Below are 15,369 nucleotides of genomic sequence, written 5' to 3' on the forward strand. Positions count from 1 at the left end.
GTGTTGTTGTTATTCAGCCTGGTTCAATGTGCCCCTTTTTAACTTTGAGCACCTGCCCCTTTAAACCTCTCTGCACGGCCCTGCCTTTTTATTTATTTGAAAAAACCTGGACATGCGGTTTTACGTCTCAGAAACTAGAAATTGAGGTCATGACACACAAGTACCAAACACTGGCAGAAGGAAATACTTTCCAAGTTGTGTGCTCCTAACACAACCTTTACAGGAGTCCTATTATTCTGTACCTCGTTTTCTCTCATACATGCGCTGCCAGGTTGTGGCTGTGGCTCAGGAGCTGCACAGGGTCATCTACCATCTACTGAGCGGGAGGTCAGAAGTTTGATCCCTTGTATCCCTGGGCGAAATACTGAACCCCACATTGGCAATGATGCATCCGTCTGTCACCTCTGCTAAAGCAGATGGCATGGAGATGAGTGAGTGAGGACCCAAATGCAGACGACGGAGATGGAGGTGGATATTAACAGAACGTGAGCCTTAATTTTACATGAACAGAATAAAAGCAAAGACTGACTAACACAGAGCTAAAAAAACCTATACTGGGAAAACTAAACACTACATGACACTTTAACAACAAACAAGAAACCTAAAAAGCTGGAAACACAAGGAGAACAAAAGAAGAGGAAATGCAAAAAAATGATTACAGAGAGAAGACAGAGGACTAAATACACAAGAGGGTAACGGAGGAACACTCTGGCACTAATCTCACACACACACACACAAGACAGGGAGGAAGCAAAACACGAACACAGGACACAGGACTGTCAAAGTAAAACAGGAAACCAGAGAAAACTAGATGCAACACAGAGCACACAAGGGAGGCATAGAAACAAAACCTAAACACTAGAAATCCCAGAATACGAATAATCAAAAACATAAACATTGGATCACTAGACACAGGACCATGACACCATCAGAGTGCTCATGGGTAATGAGAGGACTCAAGAACAAACGTTTCAAATAATGAGTTCAGTTTAAAGTTCAGATTTAAGACTTTCTACTCATGACTCTGTGTGGTGTCAGTAAGAGTGGTCATATAAACTAGAGACAGGTAAGCATGTTTAGTGTACTGACCTCCTTTCTTATGTCTCCATGTTCATATTTTGCTAGTGTCTACAGAGTCCCTCCGTCTTATCGTTGTCTTCATCGTTTCTACTTCCTGTTTTACTTTGGTAACTGCTTTTCTTCGACCTCCCCTTTGCCCATCCATCCATTTTCTCCTTATCAAATTCAGGGTCAGGAAGCCTATCCCATCTGCCGCTGGCCAAAAGGTGGAGTCTTTTCTGGATAATTAGAATGTAGTATTTCCTCTTCTCTTGCCTTCCCTAACTCTCTGCTCTAGTCTCCTGTCTAATTTTCCTGCTCCCTCTTGTTTTGGAGTTTTGTTATTTTCCTGATGGTGTACATTTGGAATATTCTGTAGATCCTCCTCATTTTTTTCTGTTACTTTTTCAAAAGTTAACATTTACTCTGATGCCTTTACCCCTAAGTGAAGCCCTGCATTTGGGTTCGCTAAGGAACTTTAGTTAAAACCTGGCAGGTATCCTCAATTAAAACTCTTTCAGCCTCTCCTTCAGGTGCATTTCAGGAACTGCAGCACTTATAAATTATGGCAAAAAGTCTTGATATATTGAAAAACAATAGTAGACCTACAGCATTAACAGACCTGTGCTTTTCCAAAGCAAACTCAAATGATAAACAAAGAGAAAAGGGGTTGTGATCTCGCTATAGAAAACCAAGAGAGGGGATGCCTCTGACTGACAGGGGATCTCTTCAAGACTGCGGGGGAGAAGCTTTGAATTTCTCAGTCAAGCTTTGAATTTCTCCTTCATGTGTGCAGTATCGTGGGAAGTGGGCAGAACTGGGACATTTTAAAAGCCAAAGGAGAGGGGAGGTCTATAAAAAAAAAATCAAAGGCCTGAGGCAATGACTATGACCCACTAAGCTGAGCTAACATTTAGAGAATTTAAAGATTTTTTTAAAAAGAAAGTGGGAAAAAAAGAAAAAGGGAGCTCCTCTAGGAGTCAAACCTCGCTCCCTCGTGGGAGAAAGTCGGTTATGAATGATGAAAAAGGAGAGGACGGGGAGGGAGAGAAGGGCAAAAGTGAAGGACGGTAAAGAGAACCGATAAAGAGGAGGCATGAAGCTGTGGACACTTAAGAGTTATGATAGCTGGCAAGACAGGTGGTGAAGAGAAAGGAGGGTGTCTCGGCGTTAGGATGACCCTCTTTAGACTCCCTGGTGCTGTTTTTACCAGCTGCCACTTCAGCGTAGCGCTGCATCAGCAAGCACAAAAGCAGAGACGGGATTATCTGCTCCATTTGCAGAAGATGAATCAGACAATAGCTATCAGCTGACGTGAGATGTAGGCAGAACAGATGAGCAACAAATGAACCGTTCACTGAATAGAAATGTAGAAATCAGCCTGAAGAGCGCACTAAATGCCACTCAAGCCTCTGTGTTATCACATCAAAGCACTTCTGGCTCTTTGTTCTTAATTAATTTGAAGGTTTAGATGAAAAGTCGCCTTTCTGAGAGGACTGTTGTTTGCTGAAATGCTGAGTTAGGGGGATATAAAAAGCCCCCTTAGCACGATCTGGTTTGAGAGAGCAATATGGCAACACAAAGGGAACAACTCCACCTGTTGGCCACTAAACTGTATTACAGATAAATTGAAGCGTACACTTACACTGCACGGACCTTCTTCTAAATGTTCCCCTTGAACAAAAAGTGATGAAGCAGTGAACCTCCTCATTTAACAGCTGCAGATGGCTGAAAAAATACAAAAACATATAAAAACAAAGTCTTAACTACTGAACAAGATCATTTAAACATGATCTGCTGGCTTTACTCTCACATAAACACCAGAATTTTAATTCTCTGTCTTTCAGTCATGTTGGAAAAAACATATATTTTGCGTATTATTTTTGTGGTTTTGTGGTTATGCCCAGCTGGGTGCCCCATTAGAGGAGACCCCAGTTGGGCACCTTCTGCCAGTTGTTTGGCCTGGGAATTTCCAGTATCCCCCTGGAGACACTGGAAATTGTGGCTGACCAGAAGGATGCCTAGAATACAGTCTTTAGCCTACTGCCACCCTAACCTGACTTTGGACAAGTGGAATATAATGAAGTGAGGGATGCTTTCACCAGTAGGGGGCTCAGCTCAAATTTTTGCTACTGTTTAATTTATGATTCCTGTTTTAGCTACACCTATTTTTTCCTAAAAGTGTTGCTTTTTGCCATATACCTTCCCTGGTGAAATACAGGTTTTGTTCAATCCCTGTGCCCCCGTGTGGTACAAATTAGTATTAAACAAAGGTACAGACTGGGGCTAGTTTAGCTTCAGGTTGAAATCTCTTCAACAAACCATAGAAGTTTTGGACATGATCTCATAGATGTTATTTCTTCTTATTCTGATTATTTTACTTAATTTTTGGAAGGTTTTAAACTAATTTAGAATAAAGGAAATTACCCCCCAAAAGTATATTTTAAAGGGTTTTAAAATTAAAAAAAAAAAAAAAAAAAAATTTGCTGCCACATTTCCTTGTTCAACAATGAACATTTTTCTTCTTTTCACAGCATAACAAACAGCTGTCAGATCATTATAACATTTTTGGTATGATTATACGAGAAAATGTTTTTTTGAAAATTTTTTTAAAAATTCGTGTTTTTTTTTTGTATAAATATACAAAGAGGTGCTAAAAACACACACAGAGTTTTCCAAACTAGCTATATTTTTAATAAATGATGCAAACAGACTGTCAAATGCTGCACATCATTTTTGCAAAGTGGACACCAATAAAAAGGTGCAACCTATGTTGGAGTAAAAAGGGATGTGTGGAAATACTCAGATACTCAGACTGTGTAAACAATAAAAGACAGACGTACTTGTCAGTGTGCAGCCCTGCAGAGAGCTCTGGGCTGGTCTTGACTTTCACAGGGAGTGTGGCACTGTGTTACCATCAGTGCAGCTTTTAGTCGGGCACTTGAGAGGATCTCTGCATATCTCAGTGTGAAGTGCTGCAGGCTGCAACTTTCCTCCAGCTCAGCCTAATCCTGCACTAATTAACATGCACACACAACAGACGCACAGTGCAACCAGTTTACTAATGCAGTCCTGGTCTTGACTTTCTGTCCAGTGTTTGAGTTTTAGTCTGTTTGAATTTAAAAAAAATTCTCTCTCTCTCTTTCTGTCACACCTCTGTGAGTTTTTCTGCAATGCAGAGCCAATTTAGTGGAATTACAAAAATATCTGAGCATCCATGAAAAGCTTAAAATAAGCAAAGAGGTGTTTCCACCTAATGTGCACTGATAAAAAAAAAAAAGGAAAAATTGAAAGGAAAAGCTGGCAGGAAGCAAAAATTAATTAAAAAAAAAAAAAATTCTCTTATTACCAAAATATGCAGAAGAGCATCTGAAACCTTAAAGAAGATGGGCTACAAGCAGAATTGTCATCAGGAAACTGAGGTAACAAATTTGGACAACAGACATTTGGAAAAAAAAAAAATTTCTGATTAGTTTTAATACTGCTGCAACAAAGGGTCAGAATTGTGTAAATATTAAAGCATGAATCCTGTATTGTACCAATAGTACAGGGCTGGTAGCATTGTGTAGCAGTGTGTGTGGTTTTAAAAGCTTAAAACATCAATAAACTCCAAGGTTCTCCATCTTCTTTGAACATCATCTAAAATCGTTTCTATTTGTAGAAAATCACCAAAGCCATTATACTACATACATGATGTTTTTTGAAAAATAATTTAGAGGTGTCTGATGTCCAAGCTTTCAAGAAAAAGAGTGAAAACCCTTTCACGTAAGGACTCGCACCACAAACGCAGGTAAAGAGGTTTTATTTACGACAGGGATACAGGAAAGGAACCATAATTTACAATGTGGATGATGACAAGCTCACTGAGCTCCAGCTTTGGGGGGAATCCACTCATGGATCTTCTTGCGGGTGGTGGAATAGGGCACGTACTGCTGTGGGGTGCCGCTCACGTTGAACTGGTGAATCTCAGCCAGGAACTTTTTGGGCTCCGGAGGATGTGTGGTAGGGGGGTTGTCGGTCATGCAGTGCAGCCAGCAATGCCTGAAGAGTGCATAGAGGGAGGCTTAAACAACACCAGCTTTTAAATGATCAAACTCTAAGTCTTAAAAAAAGATTCCTCTTTCACCATCTCATACTAGTTCTTTCTTTTGCACAAAACATTATTCTTTACAGTAAATACAAAACATAATTTGGATTACTGGAAAATTATATATACACAATTATATATTATGGACACTTTCTAACATTAAAAATGTACATTATTGGTTTTCTACATTTCTTATTGAGCTTTTTAACTGATTCCAGATCCTATTTGAATCCATTATAAAAGCCGCACCATTCAGCTGGCACCATGCTGCCGTCCACCTCCCACAGGGTCCTCTTCCCGTTCATTTCTGTGGTGTAGATCACCCAGCGGTGACGTCCTGATCGCACAAAGACAAAACACAAACTAAGACTAGGGATTTTCTTTGAAGAAGCATTTAAATTCATCCTAAATTACACTTAACCTCCTAACATCCAACAGGTTGCTGGAGACCCATCAAAGACCTGACGTTTAATTCACTTTGGCTTTACTATTTTTTTTTCCTGTCAAAGGCAGTTGACTTAAACTGAACTCAAATCCTTCCTCTAACCATAGACAGGTCACCATTGACATAATGTCTGTGCTATGGAGCAAGATTAGGGAATCGCCAAGGTCAAATTCAGGTTAAACCCTGAATTTTCAGTGTTGCCAAGATGGTTCATTCTCTTCCTCACCATGGTAACTGATGCAGCAGCCCTAACCTGCTCAGTGACTTTGGACCGATTCTCAGTTTTCTGTAAATCAGCATCACTATTTCTGGAAGATCTCTCAGGCATCAGTGCCTCTACTGAACCAGGCTTGAAGTACACTGGTTCCTAATGCCTAAGGCACGATCTTTGCTCCTGCCGGAATTAAAGCTGCCATTTTTTTTATAAACACAACAGAGCCCCTCACATCTAACCATTCATTTACCGGAATATACATTAATCTGAGTTGTGATACTGATAAAAACCATAGTCACACAGTCTGCTGGCCAGCATTCCTTCCTGGCCAGCATTCCTTCCTGGCATCAAACAAATTTAATCGTCATAAATGTACTGTTTGAGTCATGGGGGCAGCAGTCTAAGAACAGACACACAGACCTTCCTCTCCCCAAGGTGATTCCCAAAGAGCTATCAGCTGAAAGCTTGGCATATCTCACCATGATGTGCAGTGTGTCCTTAAAAGGTTTGAGGAAACTGGACAAGTGCGTGACAAGACAAAAAAAAAAAAAAAAAAAAAAAAGAAGTGGCAGGCCTAAAAACTATCTACACCAGATAAACAGTATCTGAAGGCCATGTTCTTAAGAATTATAAGACATGACAAGAACTGAGAGATGCCTCTGGTGCTTCAGCTGATCATCTAAAAACCTCACTGAATCACAGAGACCTCACCAGTAACGGTCTCAGTGGAAAAGTGGCTGTCAAGAAGGCATTCTTAAGGAATGGCGGGAGAAAAGGCTGGGGTATACCAAATTACATGAGAACTAGACTGAAAATCAGTGGAACTGATTCTGATGGAATAAGGTCAGGAGAGGAAGACAAAGGTGAGCATGTACAACCATATGTAAAACATGGTAGAGGCTCTGTCATGGTTTGTGGCCATGACCACCATGCAATATCATCTGAAAGAAATCTGACTGACAGGAGCTTCGTGTTCCTGCATGACATTGATCCAAGCACGCTGCCAATGCAGTTAAAGCGTACATGGATAGAAAGACACACAATGGAGCACTATCAGACATGGACTGGCCTCCCTTGAGCTCACACTTTAACATTATTGAAGCAGTGGCAGCAAACATCCAAACAAGAGCTTTGAGTGTCCTTCAAGAAGCTGAAGAGCTATTCCTGAAGACTACTTAAAAACATTACAAGAAATCTCACCTGAGAGAGTTCAGGATGTGTTAAAGAAAAATGGTGTCACATTAAACATTAGAATTTTATATAAGACAAAGCAGAGAAAGTACATTTCCATGTATGTTTGCACATGTTGCAATAAATCGCTGCACCTAATTTTCCATTTTCCTTGTAAAATATAAATAAATGTGAAAAGATCACGACTGATTTATCGAGTTGATACCCACCTTAAACTACCCTGACTGCAAACATTAGGATGAGTGAAACCAGATAACAGAAAGATCTGTAGATATTGAGACGTGAAACAGTCACTATAGAGCTCTGAAATTAATCTGACTCACCGAAGAAGTAGTGCTTCTTGTCCTCATAGTATTTATTTCCATATTTATCCACACCGACCAGTGTGCCCGTTTTTATATCATTCACTCTGCCAATAAAATAGGAAGACAGACGTTAGTTTCCCCAAAACTTGCAGGTCATAAACACAACATCATGTAGCATTTACATAACCTTATTTTGAAAACGAATCACCTTTAAAGTCCTAAAGTTTTGATAGTTTTCACACATTTCCTCAAGCCCTTTAATGGACTTTACACCATTTTCTTAATATCTAGCTAATCAGGAGTCGTTTACAGCATGCTAACTTCAGCTAGCTCTCCAAATCCCCGCTTCTTTTCTGCCGCATTTAACCCTTATCTTTCACCTCCAGCGGATAAACACAGACGGCACACACGTCTTATTAAACTCACCTGAACAGCTGGAGCAAAAAACCCCGGACTCCTCCATGACCTCCTATCTGCCCCAAAGCCCTTCGGACAAGGTTTCCATACCCCGCCATCTTAAGACGGAAAGATTACTAGGACGGACCGTTCGGTCGGGGAAAACAAGGCCCAGAACTTTAGTTCCATCTTCTCTCTCTCTCTCTCTCTCGCTCCGCAGGATTACGTCACATAACTTGGTCTTTAACCTCCTAAGACCCAAACTCTTCCATGGCATGAATTTTTAATTTCTCTTTGATATTTGGGCATATTAGGACCCGATGAATGTAAAAACAAAGAATCACCAGATTTATTTATTTATTTTACCTGATTTTTGTTTCTAAGAAAAATGAGAGCCACATATGAGGATATTCGTTTTAAATTTAGATAAAACAGAGGCAGTATATTGTCCTCGTAAGTGGACATCAGGCCCTTGTAGAGCAAAATTTAGTATTTTGGTCTAAATAACCCAAAATGTGATGTCCACATATGTGGACGCCAGGTCCTAGGAGGTTAAGCAATGTCCACCAATGTCCACTAAAAGAGGGAGAGACGATTTGAAAAAAGCTTTGCTGATGTTTTTATTCTTTCCTTATGGGACGCAGATGTATTAACTTAGAAACCACATTAATTTGAGCAGACTCGTGCTTTGGTCTTTGTTGAATGTGAATGTGTGTGTACGAATAAGTTGATTTTAACACCATTTTAACACCATCAAACTTAATATTGATCAACTGTTTAATAAATTAACCCGGGCAGAGCACCTTAACCTTATCCAGAAACCCCCAGAGAACATAATGACAAGTGCTGAAATTGAGACTTTTTCCCGCTACCATGCTTCTTTTAAGATCTTGAAGCATTTAATAATTTAATCAAAAACAATCTAATTGGCCTTTAGAAGTATACTTCATCTTCTCTCCCTATATTCTCTTTTCATCACCCCCAACCAGTCGCGGCAGATGGCCACCCCTTCTTGAGCCTGGTTCTGCTGGAGGTTTCTTCCTAAAGGGAGTTTTTCCTCCCCACTGTTGCCTACTGCTTGCTCAAAGGGGGATCATTTGATTGTTGTTGTTTTTTTCTTGCTAATACTGTAGTGTTTTCACCTTACAGTATAAAGCACCTTGAGGAGACTGTTGTTTTACCATGATGCTATATAATCTTAAATATAACTGAATTTTAAAAACATCTTTTATAGCATCAAAGTAAAACAAAACAACTAAAGTATACGTCATGCAAATCAATCAAAATGTCTAACCTGACAAAAAAAAAGTATTCACCCAATAATCCAAATCACAAACACATTCTGATTTTTTTGTTGTGTTTTATTGTGTTGTCAAGTATGGAATTTGTGCATTCTGGTCATCAGTACTGGTTTTGTATTAGAGCAGAATTTAAAGTAGTATTGGATAAAAGTGGTTGGGTGCAAGATGAACACAAATCATGAAACCATTAAATGTTGCTATTACAGGCAGTAAATGAATATCTGTGGTGAGTTTAACAGTTTTCAGGGATTTAAGCACATTTCTGAACATAGAATGATCCAAAATGAAAAGTCTAAAGCAAAAAGCCTGAGTAAGATGGACATTCTCATCACGGTCTCCTAGTCCTCCTTTTTTCTTTTCCTCTCCTCCTTACTGCTCTTTCCTGAGCTCTTCTCCTGGGTCCTCACCCTCCAACTCCACGGACCTGGAGGTTTATGAAGAACGTCAGTTGATGCCGGATCATTGAAATAACTGCATTTGTGAAGCTGCCTCTCTTTGTTTGTATGTTTGCTTTGTTTTACTCTGTTTAACTTACCCCTATTCAATTCTGTGCAGAAATCTGACAGAGAATTGTGAATCTAGACAAATTCACTAACTGGAAACCTTCTGCCTCAAGCTTTGTGAAACACTTTGTTGTAAATAAACCTGCCACTTCAGAGAAGATCAGTTTTCATGAAATTGAAGAAAATCTGATTTTTAAGCACCTATGTAAGATCTGTAATTTAAGAAAAATCTTAGGCCTTAAAAGAGATGCATGACTGAATGTCAGAGCAGAGCAGTAAGTTCTCAGGACCTCCCTGGTCTGTTGCAGGTCTAACTTAGACAGGCAGCCATTCACCTTTACATTCACACAACTTAGAAATCCCTATTTAACTTAATATGCATGTCTTTGGTCTGTGGAAGGAAGGCAGAGGACCCAAAGAACCTAACCAGTAGGTGGATTCAGACTCTTCTTGCTGTGAGGTGACAGCGCTAATGACTGTGGCACGAAATGGCACAACTGCTTTTAATCACAGAAATGAAGACAAGAGGATAAGTTTTATATTCATATATATTTTATTAAAAACTGTTTCCTGACAGTTTAGAAATGCTGTTTATAAGAGACTCTAACGCGTATAGAGTGGATGTTTACAAATGTTATTGTATAAGCTCTGATGACACTGTTCCCCTTTTTATTACTTTACTAAAAAAAAAAAAGTTTCTGTTTCTGGGTTTGTTCAAATGTGACATCAACACACAGAGACTGTGTGCAACAAACAAACAGACTGCAACAAAATGCAGTTTTTTTTAAACATGTTGAAAGGCTGAGAATCCTAGCGGGACAGTGCGCCATGCATGTCCTACGCTGCAAGGAATTTCAATCTGTGCTGCTGCAGTCTATCTCAAACAGGAGGATATAGAAGGCACAAAGTCTGCTAAATGCAAAAATGAATATTTCCTTAGAAATATATAGTTCATGTGTATTGCCTACAGTGTTTTCTCATTAAAAAAAGCCCCATGTATTAAAAATAAAATTATTTTGAAGGGTATGAAGGTCTCTGATAACAAACCCTGACTCCCAAAATTAAATGCAGCCTGCGCTTTTTAAACAATAAATCTTCCTATTTTATAAATATTAGCTCTCGGCTTTACAAAACAACAATAACAACAACAGCAAAAAAAACCCCCAAAAAATAAGGTCAGCGTTGTTCTTTAATGTACACAGTTTTACCCTTTGACCACTTCCTATGTGGCTCAACAGGCCAAAAAACCTATATACAATAATCTTCATGACACTTCCAGTTGTCTCCAGGATGTTTGTTATTAAAGAATCTCTTGACCAGAGAGATGCATTTAAAGAATGTCCACTTCCTGTTTCTGTTAAAGCCTGATTTTCACATTAAAAGCCCATGCTGTTACACATATGAACTCTCCTCAGACATTATTGCCAATCACACATGATTGGTATTTTATGTTATTTGTGTGCAGCCAGTATGAAGTTTGTTTCACACTGATTCCTTCGCCCAACAGCGTTTGAAAAATCATCCCCAGACTTCCAACTTCCAAGGATTTCCGAAGGACTTTAAAAAGCCCTGTCAACTGTTTGGTCTCACTTCCACACACGTGCTTCTGGACTTGACCTTTGACCCGCAGCTGCTACTTGCTTTTTGCACCACTGAGCATCAGAAGCTGAAAATAAGTTCAGAAAAACCAGTTCTTGGAGAGCTAAAGAAGTCTGGCTTCCAAGCAGAGTTTGTGACGCTCTGCAGCAGGCTTCAGTTTAAAGTAGACAGTCCACCTGGAGTCCTTCCTGAGCTGGTGACCTCTGACCTGTGATCAATCAGGGGTCGTAAGTTGTCTTTCAACTGGCTCCGGGGCTGTCACACAACTTCACTACTGAAAAAAAGGGGGGTTACTGCTCGAGAATCATTGCCTCCTGGAAGGCTTCGATCCATCTGAAAGTAAGAATGCCAAAAACAGAAAATAAGCTGAATTACTATTGAGTTTTAATGCACTCGGATCAACTTTTTGATCTTATTCACAGCAAGATCTGTTTAAGCAATAGTTATTTATGTTATTTTCTGACATCAAAATGTAGGGAAAGAAACCGCCTAACCCACATGGTGATGTGGATGTTTACCTAAGTGTCACTTTCTGAAGATCAGAACAGATCAAACATCCCGAGTATCAACGATTGTCTCTGACTGTCAGTGAAACTGAAATTGTGATATATCCCATAATACTGAAGCTATACTGAACAGAGACTAGATTTCAGATTAGGACAAACGGAGTGTTTTAAAATGTGTTTGTTAGCTGTGAAAATGCAACATGAAATCAGCTCATTGCCTGCTGCCTGGATATTAACAGTATTAACAACCACGCTGGAATCAAACACCTGTTTCACGTAGTTACCACAAATGTTAGAGAGCAAACAAAAATCTCTAATATTACCACATTACTGGACTGTTTGTCAGATACCTCTGTGCCGTGGGGATGTCGTCAGCTTTGAAGATGTAGAACAGTGTGTTTTTGTGATACAGCTTGAACTGCAGCTTCTGAGCGGGTCCGTTCTTCTCCTCTCTCAGGAAGAAACCCAGTAAAGGTTGGCTCTCCAACGCTGCCACATCCTACACGGAAAAAATACGCGTTTAAAGTCTGAAAAAATGCACAGCTTACAGAAAAACATGAGATCACTTAGCTACAGTACCTCGCTGGCAGCGTAGGTGTACAGGACTTTATTCTTAATGACAAACCACAGCCTCTTCCACTGCTTCTTGTTGCCTTTTGACCTGTTTAGGTAGCCACTCATGGAGGAATTCTCAGTGTTGGCAGACACCTGGTAAACATGCAAAAAATGAATCCAATGCCAAAGATGAAAAATAACATCACACATTTGACATAAATTTAGCCTGTTTACCTCTTTCAGTGCAGCAGGAATCTTCTTCTGTTTCCTGGTGAAGGAGAAAGCTCCAGATTTGATGGGAGAAATTGATGTTGAAGCACAGCGGTCACCTAAAATATGATAACATGTTACTAAATAGGACAGAAGACAGGAGTTATACCAAAAAGTAAATAACCTACAGTGTAGAAAATTTAGTTTTATCCTTAATTGATTAAGACTTCAGGCTGTGAAATTGTCCATAAGTGTACGTATCAAATTATAAAACCATCAGATTTCAGTCCTTTGGCGCTTTTTGCCTTTTCACATCCTTCCAAACACATCCTGATGAGACATCCTGCTGCTGGTTATCCAGCGCAACCTTCCTCTGTACTCACTGTTCTCCTGCAGCTTTGCAAAGCAGTGATCACACACGCGAGCTGGTTGGTTCTTTAAGTACTCCAGGTAGTATTTGTTGGCAGAGCACGCCTGACACACCACCTGTTGGACGCACACAGAGCCGCCATGAGAAGAGGGTCATGTAATAGAAAATGTGACGGAGTGGCCGTTGTTATAGCGATACAGACCTTTCCACAGGCGCGACAATGGTGCCTCCTCCAAGTTAGGGTGAACTCGCAGGTGCAGATCATACACATGGTGGCCCTCAGGTCTGGGATCCAGATGGGAGCCTTTGAGCCTAACGGGGCACCGCTATCAACGACCCCCTCGGACTGCGGCGAGAGAGGCTTCAGGTTAATATGGATGCAGACCAGGTGAAATTATCACACTGTCCACCCACACAGACGTCATGTTCTTACCTCCTCCTGACTTCGGCTCGATATGAAGGTGATTTTCTTCTTCGTGTAGTCGTCTATGGCCTTGGCGATGGCCTCCAGCCACTCGTCTCTTTCGGTAGCTGAGCTGTGAACACAAGCAGCACTCGTGAGTTTACAGCTCACGATGGGTGCACAAAATCTGATGCAGTACTCGCCCGAGTGCTTACCTCGCTGACAGGATGAAAGAGCGTTCAACGCTCTCGATGTTCAGCTCGTTCTGATAGGCCTCCTGGCTGGGCTTACTCACCTGCAAAAATTCAAAAGCAAACTGAAGCTGCTGCTGCACACACAACAGGCAGTATTTCAGTGTAGATGTAACACAAGTAAATGTGTAGTAGAGGGTTTAAAAACAAACCCCCCAGCAGATCCCCCGACTGCAGCTTTTAGGACTACAATTTTATTTGCTTTCAGTTTTGTTGCTGAAACGACAGTTTCATAAACTTTATATAATCATTCACTGAAGATTTTACTCAGACTTTGACTTTTTAAAAAATCAGACTCAGATTTTGCTCAGGCTGTTGTTAGCTCATGAACGCTGAAGGGAGAGCTCCATGGAATGGGTTTCAATGGCCGAGCGGCCTCATTCAAGTCATACATCACCAAGAATAATGCAAAGAGTCAGATGCAGTGGTGTAAAGCACACCGCCACTGGATTCTAGAGCAGTGGAGACGTGTGCTCGGGAGTGATAAATGATCTGATGGATGAGTCTTGGCAGTCGGCAGGAGAATGACACTTTTCTGACTGCATTTTGCCAAGTGTTAAGTTTGGTGGATGGGGGATTATGATGTGGATTGTGGGTATGATGTTGTTTTTTTAGGAGTTTGGCTCGGCCCCTTAGTTCCAGTGAAAGGAACTTGTAATGCATCAGCATACCAATCCAATCCAATCCAACTTTATTTACAAAGCACTTTAAAGCCAACACAGGACCAAAGTGCTTACAGTAAGTTAGTTAAGAACAATAGATAAAACGAAACGGCAAAAAATAAAAACTAATAAAATAAAAATCAAATAATAATTCATAATTAAAATGAATACCAAGACAATTCTTGCTCCCAACTTTGTGGGAACAGTTTGGGGATGGCCCCTTCCTGTTCCAACATGACTGCGCACCCTTGCACAAAGCAGGTCCATAAAGACATGGATGAGTGAGTTTGGTGTAGAAGTAGTTGACTGGCTTGCACAGAGACCGTTCCTAAACCCAACAGAACACCTTTGGGATGAAATAAAACGGATAATGCGAGCCAAACTTTCTCATCCAACATCAACGTCTGATCTCAGAACTCACAAACACTCCTAAAGCTTCTGAAAAACCTTCCCAAAAGAGTTGAAGCTGTTATAGACGCATCATATTACATCCTATTGCAAGTGCCTTGAATAAAAAGCAAAGACCTTATATTTCAGTTGTGGCAAATTCAAAACCTGTAAGTCCCACCACACCTCTTATGCTCAATTGACCCGCACATCACTTCCAGTTCACAATAACGTTTGATTGGCCTAGGTGTAAACATGGTTTTCAGCTGGTCTTGGATCTGCTGGTGGATCTCTAAGTAATAAAGTCAGCAATGAGAAAGTTAAGAAAGACAAGAAACCACCACCGTCTCTAACCTTCATCCCAGCCAGAGAAAGGACACTGTTGAGTTTATACTGGGCAGACTGGACTGGAGTGGTGTACATGAGCGCATCATTAAACTGAAAAACCAATCAGAAACAATAAAATGAGGCAGGCAGTGTGAGTGTAATGGTGAAGATTGTGTTGAATTCACTGGCTGCTCACCAGGAAGAACATCCGTGGCTGCATGACTTTCCTGGACAGCTTCATCAGCGTGCCCTCCTTCAGAAACACCTGCAAACACGGATACATTATAAGGTCACACATAATCCACAGCGGTGTAATTATCTCTGCACACTTACAGCATTTACGACAACCTAACCACAGTTTACCCTCACTGAGAACATGCAGTGTAATAGTCAAGCATACATGATTTCAGCTGCAAGTTAGCGTGGAGACATGATGCTCTAATTTTTACGGAAGAGGATTAGAGGTGGGCACATCTTCTTTTTTCTTCTTTTCCAGAATTCTGAGAAAAGTCAGAATTCTGAAAAAAAGAGTCAGAATTCTGAGTATAAAGTCAGATTTCTGAGATTAAATTCAGAATTCTGACTTTTTTCTCAGAAT

General features: G+C 40.4%; 2 protein-coding genes across 2 annotated transcripts in view; both read right to left on the reverse strand.

Moving 5' to 3' along the window:
- Nucleotides 1-4,846: 4,846 nt before the first annotated feature.
- On the reverse strand, nucleotides 4,847-7,876 carry ndufa12 (NADH:ubiquinone oxidoreductase subunit A12). The gene is made up of 4 exons (XM_085137251.1): nucleotides 7,728-7,876; nucleotides 7,320-7,405; nucleotides 5,396-5,483; nucleotides 4,847-5,100 (listed from the first exon to the last, which is right to left on the reverse strand). The coding sequence occupies exons 1-4, from the start codon at nucleotides 7,814-7,816 to the stop codon at nucleotides 4,920-4,922; spliced, it is 444 nt and encodes a 147-aa protein (XP_084993377.1). The 5' UTR covers nucleotides 7,817-7,876; the 3' UTR covers nucleotides 4,847-4,919.
- A 2,159-nt stretch (nucleotides 7,877-10,035) lies between these two features.
- fgd6 (FYVE, RhoGEF and PH domain containing 6) overlaps nucleotides 10,036-15,369 on the reverse strand; it is a 31,282-nt gene continuing 25,948 nt past the window's right edge. Inside the window, exons 12-21 of the mRNA XM_085138613.1 lie at nucleotides 14,968-15,036; nucleotides 14,799-14,882; nucleotides 13,360-13,439; nucleotides 13,175-13,277; nucleotides 12,944-13,087; nucleotides 12,755-12,857; nucleotides 12,396-12,490; nucleotides 12,186-12,314; nucleotides 11,957-12,105; nucleotides 10,036-11,433 (exon numbers count right to left, since the gene is read on the reverse strand). Coding sequence (XP_084994739.1) covers nucleotides 11,391-11,433; nucleotides 11,957-12,105; nucleotides 12,186-12,314; nucleotides 12,396-12,490; nucleotides 12,755-12,857; nucleotides 12,944-13,087; nucleotides 13,175-13,277; nucleotides 13,360-13,439; nucleotides 14,799-14,882; nucleotides 14,968-15,036 — 999 coding nt within the window. The 3' untranslated portion in view covers nucleotides 10,036-11,390. The remainder of the gene's footprint in view (nucleotides 11,434-11,956; nucleotides 12,106-12,185; nucleotides 12,315-12,395; nucleotides 12,491-12,754; nucleotides 12,858-12,943; nucleotides 13,088-13,174; nucleotides 13,278-13,359; nucleotides 13,440-14,798; nucleotides 14,883-14,967; nucleotides 15,037-15,369) is intronic.

This window comes from Neolamprologus multifasciatus, chromosome 17 (genome assembly GCF_963576455.1).
Source record: "Neolamprologus multifasciatus chromosome 17, fNeoMul1.2, whole genome shotgun sequence".
In the NCBI taxonomy this organism is placed as follows: Eukaryota; Metazoa; Chordata; class Actinopteri; order Cichliformes; family Cichlidae; genus Neolamprologus; species Neolamprologus multifasciatus.